The sequence below is a fragment of the Danio aesculapii genome, chromosome 16 (assembly GCF_903798145.1).
Source record: "Danio aesculapii chromosome 16, fDanAes4.1, whole genome shotgun sequence".
Taxonomy (NCBI): domain Eukaryota; kingdom Metazoa; phylum Chordata; class Actinopteri; order Cypriniformes; family Danionidae; genus Danio; species Danio aesculapii.
Genome location: NC_079450.1, coordinates 36,360,974 through 36,379,558, shown reverse-complemented (window position 1 = coordinate 36,379,558; position 18,585 = coordinate 36,360,974). Strand labels below are relative to the sequence as shown.

The 18,585-nt window shown below is 35.5% G+C and overlaps 1 protein-coding gene across 1 annotated transcript in view; it reads left to right on the top strand.

The window, feature by feature from the left end:
• Positions 1-18,585, top strand: part of ephb6 (eph receptor B6) — a 116,062-nt gene that overhangs the window by 38,068 nt on the left and 59,409 nt on the right. The window contains exons 3-5 of the mRNA XM_056475285.1: positions 2,336-2,608; positions 10,515-10,678; positions 10,967-11,262. Of these exons, the coding sequence (XP_056331260.1) occupies positions 2,336-2,608; positions 10,515-10,678; positions 10,967-11,262 (733 nt within the window). The remainder of the gene's footprint in view (positions 1-2,335; positions 2,609-10,514; positions 10,679-10,966; positions 11,263-18,585) is intronic.

Genomic DNA, 18,585 nt, shown 5'->3' with positions numbered 1-18,585 from the left:
GTATTGTACATTATATTGGCGTGTTGTTTCTGCATGTCCACTGTTCAAAAGGCTGGTAGCTTGTTTCATGGTCATGGTGTCATGCATTGGATAGTGTGCATAAAGCACTGACATACTCATAATCGTTCTAAATATCAAAAAGGTTTGATATTTAATCTGGAAGGATTATATCAAATCATCATTATATCATTATATCAAATCGCTATGGGTTATATAATCAGGATCCTCTAGCAGATCAGTAGGTTTAAGATTCAATCTGTAAACACCTCACATATACAGATAATCTGAACCAAATATCAGAACCAACAAAAACTCTGTGAACTCCTGTAGTACTGTATGTGGATGTCTTTATTTGGGCGTGTACTTCCTGTTTTAATCCCACCTTTTCAGAATCGATAGGAAATGGAGCATATTAAAGCTCCTTTCCCTCAATTTTTTGATCCAGTTATGTCGGTGCGTGTGTGTGTGTCAGTCGGAGCGTGATATGTGTGTTCTCTGTGTCCCGGGGCGGCACAGGCTCTCTGACCTACTGAGAAGAGCTCTACTCACTCCTCTACTTCCTGTCGCAGCTTCTCTTCCAGACCTCAGTCTCTCTCTCGGTTTCTCTGTCTGTCTGTCTGTCACTTGGTCTGCATTCATATCTTTGTTAATCTATCCATCTGTGCATTTCTGAATCTCTCCCCCTCTCCATCGCTCATCTTCTCATTCTCTCAAGCTGTCCTCCCCGTCATGCTTTTTTTTCAGACACGCAAGCCCATTTGTTTTCTTTTTCCCCTTTTTTTAGGTCTCTAAACGACTGTTTTCATTCCTCCAGCAATCTTTTCATGTTACGTTTTTGATGCTGTGTTTCTCTCTGTCTCCTTCTAGTCATTCTGTCTCATTGTGTTTATTTTCTTCATCCTCTCTCTCTCTCTCTCTCTCTCTCTCTCGATCTCAGCTTGGCAGTTGTTTGCTGCCTCGTTGTGAGTCAGTGAGGGTGTGTTTGTGTGTGTGTCTGTGATTTTCTGTATTGTGTATTTCTGGAGAGATTTGGTGTTTGTCTGGGATTTTCAGCTTAAATCACCTGGAGAAGCTGGAAAGGGCAAGGCCCATTTTTCTCATCCAGTCTGCTTCATTGTGCCAAAAACATCTTTCGTTTTTTCCAGGGAAAGCTGTGGGATTATTTTTATCCAAGTTTCATACATACATATAATATGATATAATAATCCCACTGCCTATCTGTCTCTCTATCTCTCTGTCTATCTAGCTGTCTCTCTATCTCTTTTTCTATCTGTCTATTGACCTACCAATCCATCCATCCATCCATCCATCCATCCATCCATCCATCCATCCATCCATCCATCCATCCATCCATCCATCCATTTTTTCAAACTGCTTTAATCTATCTATCTATCTATCTATCTATCTATCTATCTATCTATCTATCTATCTATCTATCTATCTATCTATCTATCTATCTATCTATCTATCTATCTATCTATCTATCTATCTATCTATCTATCTATCTATCTATTTATCTATCTGTCTATCCGTCTATCCGTCTGTCCGTCTGTCCGTCTGTCCGTCTGTCCGTCTGTCTGTCTGTCTGCCTGCCTGCCTCCCTACCTGCCCACATAAACCGATTCAATATTATCAACAGTTTTCATTTTGGGTAAACTATCACTTTATAATTATTATGAAAATATCTTTTATATTTTTAATAAAAGAATCGTAGTGACATGATGGCTCAGTGGTTAGCACTGTTGCCTTACAGCAAGAAGGTCGCTGGTTCGAGTCTCAGTTGGGTCAGTTGGCATTTCTGGGTGGAGTTTGCATGTTCTCCCTGTATTGGCGTGGGTTTCCTCCGGGTGCTCCGGTTTCCCCCACAGTCCAAAAGCTTGTGGTACAGATCTGTCTGTCTGTCTGCCTGCCTGCCTGTCTTCCTGCCTGTCTGCCTGCCTCCCTACCTACCCACATATAGTGATTCAATATTATCAACAGTTTTCATTTTGGGTAAACTATCACTTTTTTATTAGTATGAAAATATCTATCACCGCTCTGGCAACCTCTGATGAATAAAGGGACTAAGCTGAAGGAAAATGAATGAATGAATGAATGAATGAATAAAAGAATCTTTTACTGTCAAAATTTGAACATGTTTTTTTGTCATTAAATTATATTTAATTGAAAGCCTAATATTTGTTCATATGCAGTATAATAGTCAAACAGGACAAAACATATTAAACCAAAAAAAATTCATTCTGATACCGGGATTTAAAGTGTGAAATATGTGAGAGTGTTGTGGTTGTGCAATCTGCAGGCTCATTCTGATTCTTCCCCATTGTTTGTCCTCTAGTGGGACGAGGTGAGTGTGCTGGATGACAAGGGGAGACTCATGCGCACCTTTGAAGTCTGCAATGTCAATCAAAACCCTCGTCTCCAAGACAACTGGCTGGCTACGCCCTTCCTGTACCGCCAGTCAGCTCCACGGATCTTTGTGACTCTGCGTTTCTCGGTCCGGGACTGTGCCAGTCTGCGCTCGCCCTCCCCGACCTGCAGAGAGACGCTGACGCTCTACTACAAACAGGCCGATTCCCAAAGAGAGCTGGAGAGAACCTGGGCAGCTGAGGTGAGGTTATCTGACTTTCAAGGCCTCAATTAGTGAATTGATCAAGATTAGAGGAAGATTGGGAAATTTGTACTAAGCAAAGTGGTGCATGGGCCAATGACATAATCAATATTTTTTTGTCAGGTTATTTTTTGTTTATTCCAAAATAGATTTAAAAATGCAATGAACACATGAATATACAGTTGAAGGCGTTATTATTAGCCTACTGTAAAGTTTTTATTCTTTTTCAAATATTTTTTTTGACTGTTAATGGAGACAAGACAGTATTTATTATTATTTTAACAGTATTTCCTATAATATTTTTTATTCTGGAGAAATTTGTTTTTTACTTTTGGCTAGAGTGAAAAAAGTTTTAAATATGTTTTTAAACTACTTTTAAGGTCAATATTATTCAAAAAGTTAAATCAAAGTTACACTTACCTCATTAAACTGCATTAACCTATTTAACCTATAGTTTAAATTGCACTAGTAATAATACATTCTTGTAAAATAACTAAAATATTATGTACTGTCATGATGGCAAAGACAAAAGTAAATTAGTTATTAGAAATTAGTTTTAAAAACTATTATGTTTAAAAAATGTATTGAAAAAACTTCTCTGCGTTAAACAGCATTTACATAAAGAAATACGATTTCACAGAAGGCTATTAATTTTGACTTCAAATTCACATCTATAAAGTTATGAGTTTTATTTCTAGGCTTTTAGTAATGTTAATACATTTAAACTGAACCAAAGTCAAGTGCTGCTGTTAAAAACACCTTAAAACACCTTACTTAAAACACATTAGGCCTATATGTTTCACGTCAACAAGTTTCTTAAATTATCAAACAGTTTGATCTTTATGACACTTTATGAAGAGAAAGTTAATTCTGCTTGTAAATTGTCATGTCATGTCAAAAATTTAATGATATTTATTGAATAATTGGTTTTAATAAAAATATAGAACATCAGTGGTCATGTGAAGTAGTTTTACAATTAGCCATACTGTATATTACATACACTGTGTTAACAAAATAAAAAATCTGTAAATATAAAGTATACAGAAAATAAAATACGTGGAAAAGAAAGTAAAAAAGGGTTAAAAATGTATTCTCATCTCTACTATAAAATCAGAAACTAGTAACATAAGAAAGTCCTCTACAGTTTGCAAGATTGAAACAGACTATAAGGACCACAGATGATGCATGAATATATAAAGTTAAAATTGCAGACAGTTACTGAGGGACCAGACCATCAAGTGTCTTAAACATACTGTAAGCATGAGAATTTTAAAGTCATCACTGGATGTTCAAATTCAAAGACTTACAGTACATCATAAATGCCAACAGGAAGACATCTAATGAAATGTCACTTGTTAATGTGACGGTTTCATTTTATGAGGTACATTAGCTTTAACAGCATCAATAGTCTAAAACTTAAATTATAATCAGATTATAAAATTTGAGGAATTTGCGTCAGTCATCAGTGCCACAGGTAAACAAAATATCAGTGTATGATACATCTTAGCTTATATTTAATATGTATGTTCTATAGGTTACGCTGCAAATTTGCCACGACACACTTTTGAATGCTTTCAATTTGAACCACCTTTTGTCTTTAAAGGACCCAGTTACCTCTGGCTTTTACTGCCTATTTACTGTCTGTTTACTGTTTACTGGTACAGTTGTTTGTCATCTTTGTGTAAGAAAATATGTGAAGTTTACATATTTAAATGTTATATTGCAGTGTTTTCTCAAAAGTGGGTCGCAGAGTGTTTTTGTGATGCACAACTTTAATTTTAAAAGGCGTGCGTGTGTGGAAGTTGTTTACATTTCTGCCAAACATGGTTTATCTGTGTGAGAAAAAAAACACCTTCTCTCCTAAAGGCCATTTCACTAGGGATGTAGCAGTCTGTTTGTGGGATGCAAGGGTCTGGTTCATTTTTAATGGGAGAAATGCAGAAAGCGGTAAAATGCAAACGGTTTCAGGTGTGGCGATGATGCGCTACACAGCTGGTGCTCATGTTCACAAAGTCCTGCCTCTTTTATGAGCACTTCACTTTGAGGCAGACACCACTAAGGAAAAAATTACTTGATATTTTTGCAAGCGAAAGCTGAGTTTGCTTTAAGCAATTTAATAACAGATCTAGGCATCAGAAAACAAAACATGATGAAGTTTTGTGTGAACTATTAAAAATCTTGGACAATTATAAAGCACACCAGTGTAATTAGCAGTTCATTCCGCTGTGGTGACCTCTGATAAAGTACGGAATAACCCAAAAGAAAGTGTATTAATGATTATAAGGCTGAGTGAGCTTGCCAGGTATATTTAAAAAAAAGTGTAAAATTTTGTATCCTACATGAAAATCATGTTACTTTTAAAGGGGAACTATTATGAAAAAATCACTTTTATAAGTGATTCTAAAATACATTATACACTTTTAACACAATTGTGTGGCAACAGTCTGTTAAAATAACCAGCCTCTAATGGTAAAAAATAATAATTGTATTTTTTATGGTCACACTTGATAAAAACACTGTATGAACACTGGATGAACACTGTAGTCTCCATAGGCCCCATTTACACACCTTTTAGTTTTAAAACGCACAAGTTTTGCTACGGTTATGCCATCCGTCCACTCTACCCTGGAGTTGTCAAGCCCTGAAAACTGAGCTTTTTGAAAATGCTGAAGAGGTCATTTTTGTTTGAAAATGCTGCTGCTCTGTGTCATTGTGGAAGGGGGAAAACAGAGACATCTGAAAACGGAGGCAGGGCTGCAGACATTTGCCTATCTGATTGGGGCTTTTTCCTCAATCTTGCAATCTTCACTGTATGCATTTTTATAACAAAACGGCGCCAATAGCATAATTGCCTCCTTTAATTTTCTTCGAAAAATATGAAACAACCTGTCCTTTGCTGAATATCAGTATTAATAATCAATAATGGCCATTATAAAAGTATAACGTACAAAAAGTTTATACAATATAGGAAATAAAGGCAAGCAATCAATCAAATGTGCAAAATTAGTGTACGTGGTTACATAAATTAATATATAAATTAACTTTGCGCTCCGCTAAAATGCGTTACCTGAGAACAAATAATAGATTCAAAAGACCATTAGATAGAGACCAGATGAATTAAGTATCACGTTTAATTTAACTATAGTGAGATGAAATCCAGCCGAAAATCCTTGATGAACTGTCCGACGTGCGCTGCTCTCACCTGGGGAGCTGTGCTCAAAGCACCAGCTGACTGCCTGGAGCTCAGACATGCGCATACCCGAGTGTGTGTGTGTGATCACGTAATGTGCATTTTTAGTGTTGTAGTGTGGACCGAGAGCTGTTCAGAAACCCTAGGTGGAACACCAGTGTGGACATGGATCGTTTTCGTCCTAAAACGCCGCTTTGAATCTAAAACGTATTAGTGTAAAACGGAGCCATAGATGACCTTCTTAGTGGCCAATCACATCACTGGTGCTTTTACGTTCCAAAAACGGGAGGCGCACCGCAATGCCTTTTTGTTGACAAAAAAAAAGAAGTGCGGTGCGCTTTTTATGTTGCTAGGCAATGACTTAATCAGCTGCCTATTGTGCGAGAGTATTGCTGTTGATATTGGTATAATTTTAATATTTAATAATATTGATATATTCAAGATTTTTTATGTCATACAGCTCCGGATAACTCAAAACAGTAACCACTAGTCTCTCCTCTATCTTCAAAAGTATCTGTAGTTGTCTTGACAACACAAACACTGCTGTCACCTCAACGGAAGCCTCGCCTCTGCTTTTATTTGATTGGAGAATGAAAAAGACGCGACTTGAAAATATACTTGTACATCATCACTTCATTGAAAAGAGCAAAAGTGACTTATTTTTAAACAACTGTGGTGGCTCATAGCATTGGACAAAATCAATTGTATCAACAAAACATCTAGTTGTGTTGTGTATTTGCTGTTTAATGATTACTCGTCAGCAGTACTTATATTCTTTCAAATTAGGTGTATCTTAAGTAAAGCGTAATGCATTTATATGAATTTACATACATATTTAAATGTCAAACAAGTGGAGAGCCACTGTTATGTAGTGATCTAATGGTTTAGACTTTAGATTTTTGTGAAAACATTGTATGAAAAGCATTACTTTGTGAAAAAAGGTTCTAGGTGGTTGCTAGAGGTGTTCTGAGTAGTTGCTAAGACGTCACTAGGCGGTTGCTAGGGTGTTCTAAGTAGTTGCTAAGGCGCTGCTAGATGGTTGCTGAGGTGTTTTAGGTGGTTGCTGAGGTGTTCTAGGTCGTTGCTAAGGTGTTGCTAGGTGGTTGCTAGGGTGTTCCAAGTAGTTGTTAAGCGGTTGCTAAGACGTTGCTAGGTGGCTGCTAAGGCATTGCTAGGTGGTTGCCAAGGTGTTGCTAGGTGGTTGCTAAGTTGTTGCTAGGCGGTTGCTATTGTGTTTCTAGTATAAACGAGCATATTGTTAGCATGCATTTAGCATGAATTAGCATGTTGCTAGTATGTTAGTATGTTTGTTAGTGTGTTCCTAGTATGGATTGGTATATTGCTACTGTGGATTGGTATGTTGTTAGTATGTCCAGTGTAAAGTCAATGGCAGTTTTTTTTTACAATGGAAGTTTATGGGACAGTTGCTAGAGTGCCGTAAGTGGTTGCTAGGGTGTGGCTAGTAAGTTAAAAGATCATCAGTGATTGGCAGATTGGTAGTCTGAGTTTAATAAGCCCAGCCTTAAGTTTGACAGTCTGGCGGAAAGTTATGAGGTCAGAAATTTTGGTCCAATGTTAAGTCAGTGGGACTTTTCTGAATTTCCGGGTCAGTTTTGGGAAAACCGTAAGTTGGATCAGTTGGAAAAGATAAAGCCACTAAATTCAGTTTAGTTTGAAGGTTTTGGAGTTAGTTTGGTGGTTGTAGTATGAATGGTCTAGAAGGAGATGCGTTCTTAAAATAGTCTAAGAAGAAGATGGAAGAAGAATAGGTTTATGTAGTATAACAGTATGTTGGCTTTCTCAAGCCACTATAATAAAGCAAACAGATAAAGATGTAGGAATTATTTTTGTTACATCATAAAGTGTGGTAATGATAAACATCCGACAAACTAATCCAGCACAAATTAGTGCTTGAAATGTCACAAAGATGCAGTATTTGAACCTCATAATTTGAGGTGAATAACTACAAAAAGAACCATTCCTTTTAATAGGCTGGCTGCGGGACTAATAACTGATTTTTGTTTTATTAACCAAAGAAAGTGTTAAATACCTCAGATTTAAGCCTTAAATACAGATTTAAGCCTTAATTTCCAATCATGTCGATTCTGCAGGACAAGCATTAGCATGAGTGTATTAGTCTGTTATCAAATGCTGGTTTTGTTGGATACCTTGTCGTTCACCCACACACAGATGACATATGAAGGATTCTGGCAGCATTTAGTGTTGTACCAATCTGTTTTGTTTTTTGACAGACATACTTAGAACTTTTGTGATGATAGAGTCATGGGATTGGTTTTCCAAATAAAATGCAGAAAAAGAACTACATTTTGTATGAACTACACTTCCCTAGATGTATCACTCTGCATAACTACAAGACATATGCCTCCAGGCTTCCCATTAAAAATGCCTTTATGTGAAATATTAACATGTGTCTTAATGCAAAAATCTAGTTAAATACTAATTTGGTTGTTTTGATTTTTTCATTGATCTATTAACATTATGTAAATCTCCTTATTTGACCACAAGGCCTCAAGGTAATTATAGCTTTAACAAGTGCAATTTCCAGGTCATGTTTGTAAGTGACAAACACAACAGTGTGGTTTTCTGTTATGCAGTGTATACGCAGATACACCTCAGGGGAGATTATAATACTAAAACAGTAAATAAAATGCACTTCTTAGCCCTTTGGGAATGTAATGTGGTCCGTTGTTGTGTAAATCAAAAACCTTTCTTCTGGTTTTGCAGGTCTTACAAGATCTCTCTTATGTAAAGCTCTTGTCATCTCTCCCTTTTTTCTTCCTTCTTGTAGTTAATTTTTTAAATGCAACGCTTCTACGCTAAAAATAGCACATTGACAGAATAGTTCATCCTGAAACTGAAGTTCTGTCATTATTTAATCAACCTCATGTCGCTCCAATCCCAAATGCTGCTATTTATTCTGTGGAAGAGCAGTTTCCAGGTTGCAGGGACACATCTGATGGCATTTTGATATGAGATTTGGAGATTTGACTAGAATGGTCAACATGCCACCGCAGCTGTGGGAAAGCAATAGATTGGAGAGATAGATTGCGTGCCCAAGAAAGCATTGCGCTGTTTGCCTCCAACGCCGTTAACAGCTGCAATAAACACTCAACAGGACATTAAAAATAACAAATTCCTGTGCCGGATCTCTACTCGTTACAATACAACACATGCTAACAATGAAAACTCTGCTTGACAGTTGGAGATTTTTCATCCAGATCATTTGTTTTTCATGGGGACAAAAATGGCCTGGGTAAAATGTGATTGAGACATGTTCCATCTGTAAGCAACACATTTTGTCAGAGGAAAGATAGTCTGAATAGTTTGTACCGAAAATCTGCTGTAGGATTCAATACTTGGACTACTATTCAACCGTTCAAAAGTCTGGGGTCAGAGATATTTTAAAAAATGTTTTCAATATACACTCGTCGGACATTTTATTAGGTACACCTGTCTAACTGCTTGTTAATGGTCATTTCTAATCAGCCAATCGCATGGCAGCAACTCAATGCATTTAGACATGTAGACATGGTCAAGACGATGGTCTGAAAAAGAGAAAATATCCAGCGAGCGGCAGTTCTGTGGGCACAAATGCCTTGTTGATGCCAGAGGTCAGGGGAGAATGGCCAGACTGGTTCGAGCTGATAGAAAGGCAACAGCAACTCAAGCTCTGCTTCCAGCAGGATAACACACCATATCAGACAGCGTAAATCATCTCAGACTGGATTCTTGAATATGACAATGAGTTCACTGTACTCAAATGGAATGATCTAAATGACTGCTATAGTAATTCTAGTAAGAATTTTGGTGGTTCCAGTGTTAATCACCCTCATGCGGCTCTAAACTATGAATTTATTTCTTCTGTTAAACAAAAAAACAAGATAATCTGAGCAATGTTGGAGGAGAAACAGCCATTGACATCCATAGTGGGATCAAAACATACTTTGGAAGTACTTGTTTTTTCCACTGTTCTTCAGTATATCTTGCTTTGTGTTCAATAGAATAAGAAACGCAAACCTTTAGAGGGAGAGTAAAGTATTATTATTATGATTATGATTATGATTATTATTATTATTATTATTATTATTATTATTATTATTTAGATAAACAGTCTCTTTAAACATATAGTTGTAGTCAGAATTATTAGCCCCTGTTTATTTTTTTCCCCAATTTCTGTTTAACGGAGAGAAGATTTTTTTCAACACATTTGTAAACATAATAGTTTTAATATTAATAACTTAATTAATTTAATAACTGATTTATTTTCTCTTTGCCATGATGACAGTTAATAATATTTGACTAGATATTTTTCAAGACACTTCTATACAGCTTAAAGTGACATTTAAAGGCCTAACTAGGCTAATTAGGTTAACTAGGCAAGATAGGGTAATTAGGCAAGTTATTGTATAACGATGGTTTGTTCTGTAGACTATTGGAAAAAATATATAGCTTAAAGGGGCTAATAATATTGACCTTAAAATGTTTTTTTTTTAATTTAAAACTGCTTTTATTCTAGCCGAAATAAAACCAATAAGACTTTCTCCAGAAGAAAAAATATGATCAGACATACTGTGAAAATTTCCTTGCTCTGTTAAACATCATTTGGGAAATATTTAATAATTCTGACTTCAACTGTAGTTGACATTACACATAATGATACTAGTTCTTCTTTCTGTTGTTCTCTTACTCTTCTAGGCGTCCAGTGGAGAGACAAGGGAGGGCTGGGTGAAGATCGACACCATCGCAGCAGACAAGAGTTTCAGTCGTGTGGAACCAAGTCTACCTCACCAGTACAAATCTGAGAATGCACGGCGCATCAACGTCAAAACCCGCAGCTTTGCTCCGCTTACACGCAAAGGGTACGATGACCTTTTGCCTTTCCCCCCGATCTTCTTAAAATCCTTGATGAGTGATGGTGACTGTGTGCAGAAGAAATGAGGATCCTTCTGAATGTGCTCACTCAGGATCAGGCAATCCGGCTGAGTAAATATCAGCCTCAGTGATAATATTTGCCTTGATATGGTTTGAATATGAAACCAAACAACAGTTATTAGTCTGCCTGGTCTCAACAGATGTTCTAAGATTCTAAGCTTGTCATCTGTCTTCTCCATCACTCTTTTATTTATCTCTTTCTCTCTCTCTTTTAGGTTTGTGTTAGCAATAGTAGACAGCGGAGCATGTGTGTCCCTCATGGGTGTTTCCATATTTTACCGTCGCTGTCCAGCCACCAGTCGTTTCCTGGCCTTTTACCCGGCCACGCCCTCTGGGGCGGAGCCAACATCTCTAGTGCCAGTGAGTGGGACCTGTGTGCCCCATAGCCAGTCACAAGGTGGCACAGCACCGAGAATGCACTGCAACACAGAAGGAGAATGGTTGGTGCCTGTTGGAGGATGCACATGTGATGCCGGATACGAGCCCAATCATAATGGCTCTGCATGTTTAGGTGAGTCTGCTAATCATAGAGTGTAATGGTGAGGATTTGATTCTCCTTAGTGATCTGATTTTTTGAATTCCATTTGTGAGAATCATTTATTCACATTCACTGATTGATATGTTTAAGGATGAGTTATAATTAGGGCCAGACACAATCTGCTGACATTTTTTGCTATTTCTGTGCAGAAATTTATAAAAATTCTATGGATTTATGCAGAATGATTTTGGTAGTATCATAACTAAAAACTTAATATATTAAACAAAAATAATAAGTTTTTAACTTTTATTTTAATGCCAATACAATTAGATAAACTTTAAGGTAAACACAGCAAGTCTCTCGTGTAATAGATCTACTAAAAAACAGAAAATATTAATTCAATTCAATTCAATTCACCTTTATTTGTATAGCGCTTATACAATGTAGATTGTGTCAAAGCAGCTTCACATAAAAGGTCACAGTAAATAGGAACAGTGTAGTTCAGTTTATAGTGTTGAGTTCAGTGCAGTTTAGCTCAGATCAGTGTGGTTTAATAATCACTACTGAGAGTCCAAATACTGAAGAGCAAATCCAACGATGCGCAGCTCTATAGATCCCGAAACATGCAAGCCAGTGGCGACAGCGGAGAGGGAAAAAAAACTTCACTAAAGGCGGAAGTGACGAAAAAAAAAACCTTGAGAGAAACCAGGCTCAGTTGGGCACGACCATTTTAATTTCTCCGCTGGCCAAACTTTTGTGCAGAGCTGTAGTCTCAGTACTACTCAGTATTACTTTACAAACTGTATCGTAAACAAATTATATGAATATTTTCATATTAGTCAATAATATTACTGAAATTAATTTAAAAACTTAATAAATATACATGTACACATATTAACACAAGTAAATAAAAGACTCAATGGTTGGCTAAAAATCTGCGGATTTCTCCACGTGCAGATTCCATGTGGGCCTAGTTATAATGGATCTGAACTGCACTGTAAAATGTGATTTAAAATGAGTAAACTTGTTACCTTAAAAGCGACAAGTTGACTTTGCTTAAAGTGAGATAAGCTATTGTAACTTGGAACTATTAAATTGATTTAACTTAATTATTCACACAGTTCTTAGAGATTTTAAGGCAATGGGTTTACTTACTTTTTTTACATAAGTTCAACTAATTGTTTTAAAAGCAGCAGGTTTACTCACTTATTGTAAGTAAAGTCAGCTTATCGTTTTACACGGTGTTTAGGGAAGTCAACATATGTGGTCATTGGTAAAGATTTTGATTCATTTAAATGTGATTGTTCAGATTTATTGACTGATTCATTCAGTGTCAGGTATGATCCCAAAATAATGACTCATCACAGTCTTATGGTGGGAATTTTGGCTAATCTCAGTCAATTGAATATTTTACGCTGAAAAAAAGATTAATTGGATTTACAATTTCTTTAAGGTAAATGGTTGCAAACAATTTATATGGGCTGAGTTTAAACAAACAAATTTAACAATTTTAGTAATGTTCAACTTAACTTGTTTGTTTAAATTCAGCCCAAATGAATTGTTTGCAACCAGTTAACTCAAGGAACATTTGTAAATACTGTACAGTAAATAATTTTTTACCAATGTAGATTAATTGACTTATTCATTTTGTATGAGCCAAAAACAATGGCTTAGCCTGTTTAGTTGATCATAATTTGTGATCTAATTGTGGGGATTTGGATTCATCTCAGTCATTCAAAACTTTTGAATTCATTTGTTAAGAATATTGATTCAGATTTGTTCACAGCTTCATTCACTGAGTATAAGGCAAATTTTTATATCTTAAGCTTGTTTTTGTGAGTCAGTTAAACATGTAGTCTTTATAAGATGTGCCTGTTCAACTAAGCATGTAGGAATTTGATTCATGAATTGAATCTTTGTATAAAAAGTTTATTTTAAAAGAGTCACTTTAGCTTTTTTCAACCGATTAGTTGAAAAGGGAAGCTATTTGCAGTTCAGCTGGCTTCATTATTATTTGCATGTTTATACAAATACTAAAAGGTTCTAGAAAGAATCTATAGTCATTAAATGTGTTAGTCTACAAGTAAAAACAGAATATATAATTTAGGTTAATCCTTTTGCTATTCACTGTCCCTTGTTTTATAACTGCAGTGGCTCAGAGAGCTTAACATGCTGCAATTTAAGAACACATGCAGTTACAAAAAACACCAGCAAATTAAGAAAAGATCGTGTGTAACAGCACACGTGTTGCAAATCCTCACAACACAAACACATTAAAAACCATGCTGCATTTTCACACAATGAAAAACAAATGAATAATACGTGCTGCATTTTCTTACAACGCTTTCAAAAGCATCGCAACACAATGGAAATGTTTCAAGTGGACCCAAAAATGTGACTGGCGCTTCTGTCTTGTGACTATTGCTCAGTGAAGTTGTAGGAGATCTTTGAAAGGTGATTTTTTTGTTTGTTTGTTTGTTTGTTTATTTTAACATCCTGATTCCCTTGTCTTTTGTATTTAATTAGCCAAAATAACCATAACTTAAATAGCCGGGTCTGTCAAATTTTTGGATCCACTTGAAACATTTCCATTGTGTTCTGTGCTATTTGAAAGTGTTATGAGAAAATGCAGCGTGTTTTCGTAAACTGTTTGCAGTGCATTTTTTAAATGTGTTTGCGTTGTGAGGATTTAGCACGTGTGCTGTTAAATGAATGAAGATCTTTTCTAAATTTGCTTGCGTTTTTTGTAATTGTATGCGTTTTCTTAAACTGCAGCACATTAAGCTCTCTCGGCCACTGTATATAACACACTTTTTTTACATACAGTTATTCTGATGTTTTAAATCATTATTAGTTTAATTAATTTAATCATCAATTTAGCAAGATTCTTATAAAATGCATTTTTGACATTGCTATTATCTCTTTATTCTTTATTTGTATTTTCAAAAATTAATTTGTCACAACACTAACTTAACCAAGAAAATATGAAAAATCATCAAGAATAATGAAAATTACAACTAAATTTTACACCTAAAATATATGCAGTTTCCTCGTACATTCACTGTTTAAATCGAAAAGAAACGACATGGACATTGTACTATTTATTCGCTATTTAGTGACTTTTTTCTTAAAAACTTTGTGTTCAAACTATTCCTGGTTGTATTCAGCCCTCATTCTTTTGTCAGTACAGTCTGCCCCTGAGCTCATCACATTTACTCACACAAGTATGATCCGCTAACATTTGACTGAGAATTTCTACCACCAGCCCCTTTCGCTCACCTTATCAGTTCATTGTGTATGTGTCATTGTTATGTCAGTTATCTCTGAATCAGATCTCTGCAGGCCTCCTGTCATGGTAATTACGAACAATATTTGATGGACAGAAAACGACACACAGTGTATTCAGGCAAACAGAAAGGCTCCCATAAACACAGATCTAATTAAGGACACAAAAGACATGCGCTGCGATGCATACACTGTTTCGTGAGCTACGCATTTATCTCCACAAGTTAACTAACAAGGGGCTGTTCCTGTTTAGAATATATATATATATATATATATATATATATATATATATATATATATATATATATATATATATATATATATATATATATATATATATATATATATATATATATATATATATATATATATATATATATGATCAAGGGATACTTTGCCTAATACTGAAATATCTGCTGTTAATTTACTAAGCCTCAGGTCATGCAAGATGTGACTTTTTTTCATCAGTAGGGCATAAAGAATGTTTTAAGCAGAAACTGTGGTTCTTGCCGATTCATAATGTAAAAGTCATTGGTTTCAATTCATCTTTATTTCTATACTGCTATTACAATGTAGATTGTGTCAAAGCAGCTTAACATTGAAGTTCTAGTAAACTGAAACTGTGTCAGTTCAGTTTTCAGAGTTGAAGTTCAGTTTAGTTCAGTTCAGTGTGGTTTAATTTTCACTGCTGAAAGTCCAAACACTGAAGAGCAAATCCATCAATGCGCAGCTCCACAAGTCCCAAACCATGCAAGCCAGTGATGACAGTGGCAAGGAACAAACTTCACCAATTGACGAAAGTGAAGAAAATCTAGAGAAACCAGGCTCAGTTGGGCACCTTTTCTCCTCTGTTCAAACTTCTTGTGCAGAGTCTTTTGGGAAGTGTTCCCAGCTCCGCTTGCCCCAATTAATGCAGCCTTACAATCCTTTAGAGGATTTGGATAAAAAGCATTTATGTTTTATGTGTATGCTAATGCAAACAGACAGGCACAAGAACTTTGAGAGTAAAAACACCTATATAGGTAAACCAAATATTATTGGCTTATGACGATTTTAAACGGTGCAAAAAAAAAACAGCATATGCTGGTAAAGTAAGTTTTGATACATGGCTGCTGCCATCAAATGACCAACAAAGAACCAGCAGGAACCAACTTAAACCAGCAGCCATGCAAATGTACCTTACCAGCATATGTTGTTGTTTTTATTTTAACAGTAATGTGCCAGAAAGTAACATCATTTAATCCACAGCCTCTGCAATGGTTTGTAGGGTGATCATGATATTCTGGAGAATGTGAAGATAATAATTATTAGGGTACATAACTTCCCTTACCTTTTATGTTTTTTTTACATTTTTGAAAAGTTTTGCGACATACAGCGTTTTCTAATTTATATCTCATCACAAAGATCTATAAAAATGACTAAAATGCTGTTTTCTTCATGCCAGGCCATGTCACTTTTTAAAGAAACATATGCGACTGTGCAAAAAAACACTGCTTTTTGCAGCTTACACAGAGATTTCAAGTTTTAAACTTCAAGTTTGAATCCAGTTTTCAAAAGCTGCCATTTTCAGATCGTAAATCTAAGGGATGCTGTTATTGTTGCTTGCTCCAGTTCTACTTTCCATTCATTTCCAACACATTATACAACACTAAAAAAGAACTCCAAAGTCTTCTGAAGCCACTCATTAAATCGTTAACCCTGTTCAAACTGACTAACCTTTCGTTATGTTGGTGGCTGTTTTAGTCCTATTGACTTCCATTATAACCATATTTTTTTGATTGCAAATCTACTGTGTGACACCAAATAATCATGCATTCTGCAATTCTGGCTTTTATGTGGAGTTCTATTGAGTAAAACAGCAAAATAAAGTGTGCATGCATGAACACACCTACTACTGTATGTTTGCTATGTTCTGAGAGCTGAGCTGCTTATTTTTTATTTTCTCAAACATATCAAAGTAAGTGCGCAAAGGTCTCTCTCACACTGTCACACACTATACTCCATATAACCATATAATTCTTATCCAGAAACTAAGCTTGTTTTGCACTGCAATTAATGATCAACAGTAGAAATTAGTAAATTTACCTCTTTCTAACAGGGTAAACCAGCAACAACCAAGAATTCATTGCAATCAAAAAATGTGATTATGAGGGAAACCAATGGGGAGAAAACAGCCACAAACATAACAAAAGGGAAGTCAATTTACCCAGAGTGTATTGGTGATTTTTTTTTTTTACATTTCCAAAACATTTTTCCAAAATGTTTCAAAATAAGATTTTTCACTAAAAGTCATTTCTTTTGCTGAAACATGGAGTAAGTTGTGGCCAAATTGAGACTCAAAATCAACCCAGAGTGGATGAAAACATCCCCAACAGTACATAAGGGTTAAGTTGTTAAATCAACATTCACATAAACTCTTCCTCTCAGCTGTGGCTGTCAGTCATTTTCCGCTCAGCATCAGTTACCACAGTAAGCACAGTAAATCTGTCCAAGCTCATTCAATGTTCCCATCATTACATTTCTGCAGATAAAAGTCTATGGTTTTACATAAAATTACTTTTTTTTTTAGTGGTGGAATTTATTTCTGCTTCTTATTAATATTTGCTGCCAGGCATCTGTTATATAATACTGTGTCATAACCACATGCAACATAATGCTGCGATTCCCAATAAAAGGTAGATTTATCTATATTTAACTATGGTGACTGAGAGAGCTGCAAGTTAGGAAAACACATGCAAATAGACATTGCACATGTAATCCTTACAACACACAACTTTTTAGTGTGAATCAGTGTGTATTTCTACCCCACGTTGCTTCAAACACTTCGTTTGTATTTTATAACATTACAAATTGCAAAATCTATAAGGTTTAGCTTTAAACTTATTCACATTTATTTATTTTATTCGTTTTTCTCTTTTTTTTTTACTTTATTGTGCTTTAGAAGTTATTGTGCACACGTGTTTTTCTTTAATCACATTTTTTTCATTTTCTTCATATAAATTCTGCATTGATTAAAGAGAACTGCACTGGGAATCATATCATTATCAGCCAATACAATAGTAGTTTTGGCTAACAGACAGGGGCAGATTTAACAAATAAGTGAGGTAAGCGGCCGCTTAGGGCCCCAGAAAGTTTGGGGACACCCAATAAATACCTAGAAATATAAATTAAATCTATAAATTATATATTAAACATTGTATTCTCTCATATTTAGTAAGTCGAGGGTCTAATAAACAAAAGTGTATCATAATTATTACGTCTGTGCAAATTTGTCCCCCATCCCCCAATAATAGGGCAGTTCAGCAGTCAAATGAGATGAAGATTTGGTTTTGAAAATGAAACTATTTAATTATGTATTTGTAATTTATTAATTTAACAGGGACAATGCTCATTAATAAACAGTGAGACTGTAAACAAGCCAGAGTTAGCCACGGGGGCTAATTTTCATCTGTTGCCCCCTGCCAGATTTTAAAAGGCAACCTAAAATCAAAAACACATGATCACACATGCAGAAACAGTAAAATTACAAATGACAACAGTATAAAACATGTAATAAGAATTTCTTAAAATGTTAGACAGAAGAATTACACATGATTATAAACTTGATTTGCTTTTAGCCATTTCTTTATCTTATATTTAAAAGTTGAATCATTTGTAACACCCCTTAACTCAATGGGAAGTGTGTTCCAAAAATGACTGGCTCTAACTGAGAAGACTGATTGTGCAAATGTTGTACATTTAGTTATTTTAGTTGTTTTCGTTTTGTGTTGAGGAGATGTAGAAAATAAGATTGAGTTATATAAGAAAAGGTAAGCAAACCAAGCAAGCAAACAAACAATTAAATAAATACAAAGGGTGTAAATTAGGACTTTTGAGCCCTGTGGCTGGAATTGCTTGGGGCCCGCAAATCACTAAATCTTCTCCTGCTAATAGAATTGATTGTGTGATCAGTACCTGTGCTTTTATCTGTATTTCTGGTCTTTTGATCAGCTGAGAAACTAAAAAAGATCAAACTTAAGTATTTTATAGACATTCTGTGCAAAACTAGGAACGAGGTCAGAGAGAAAGAGA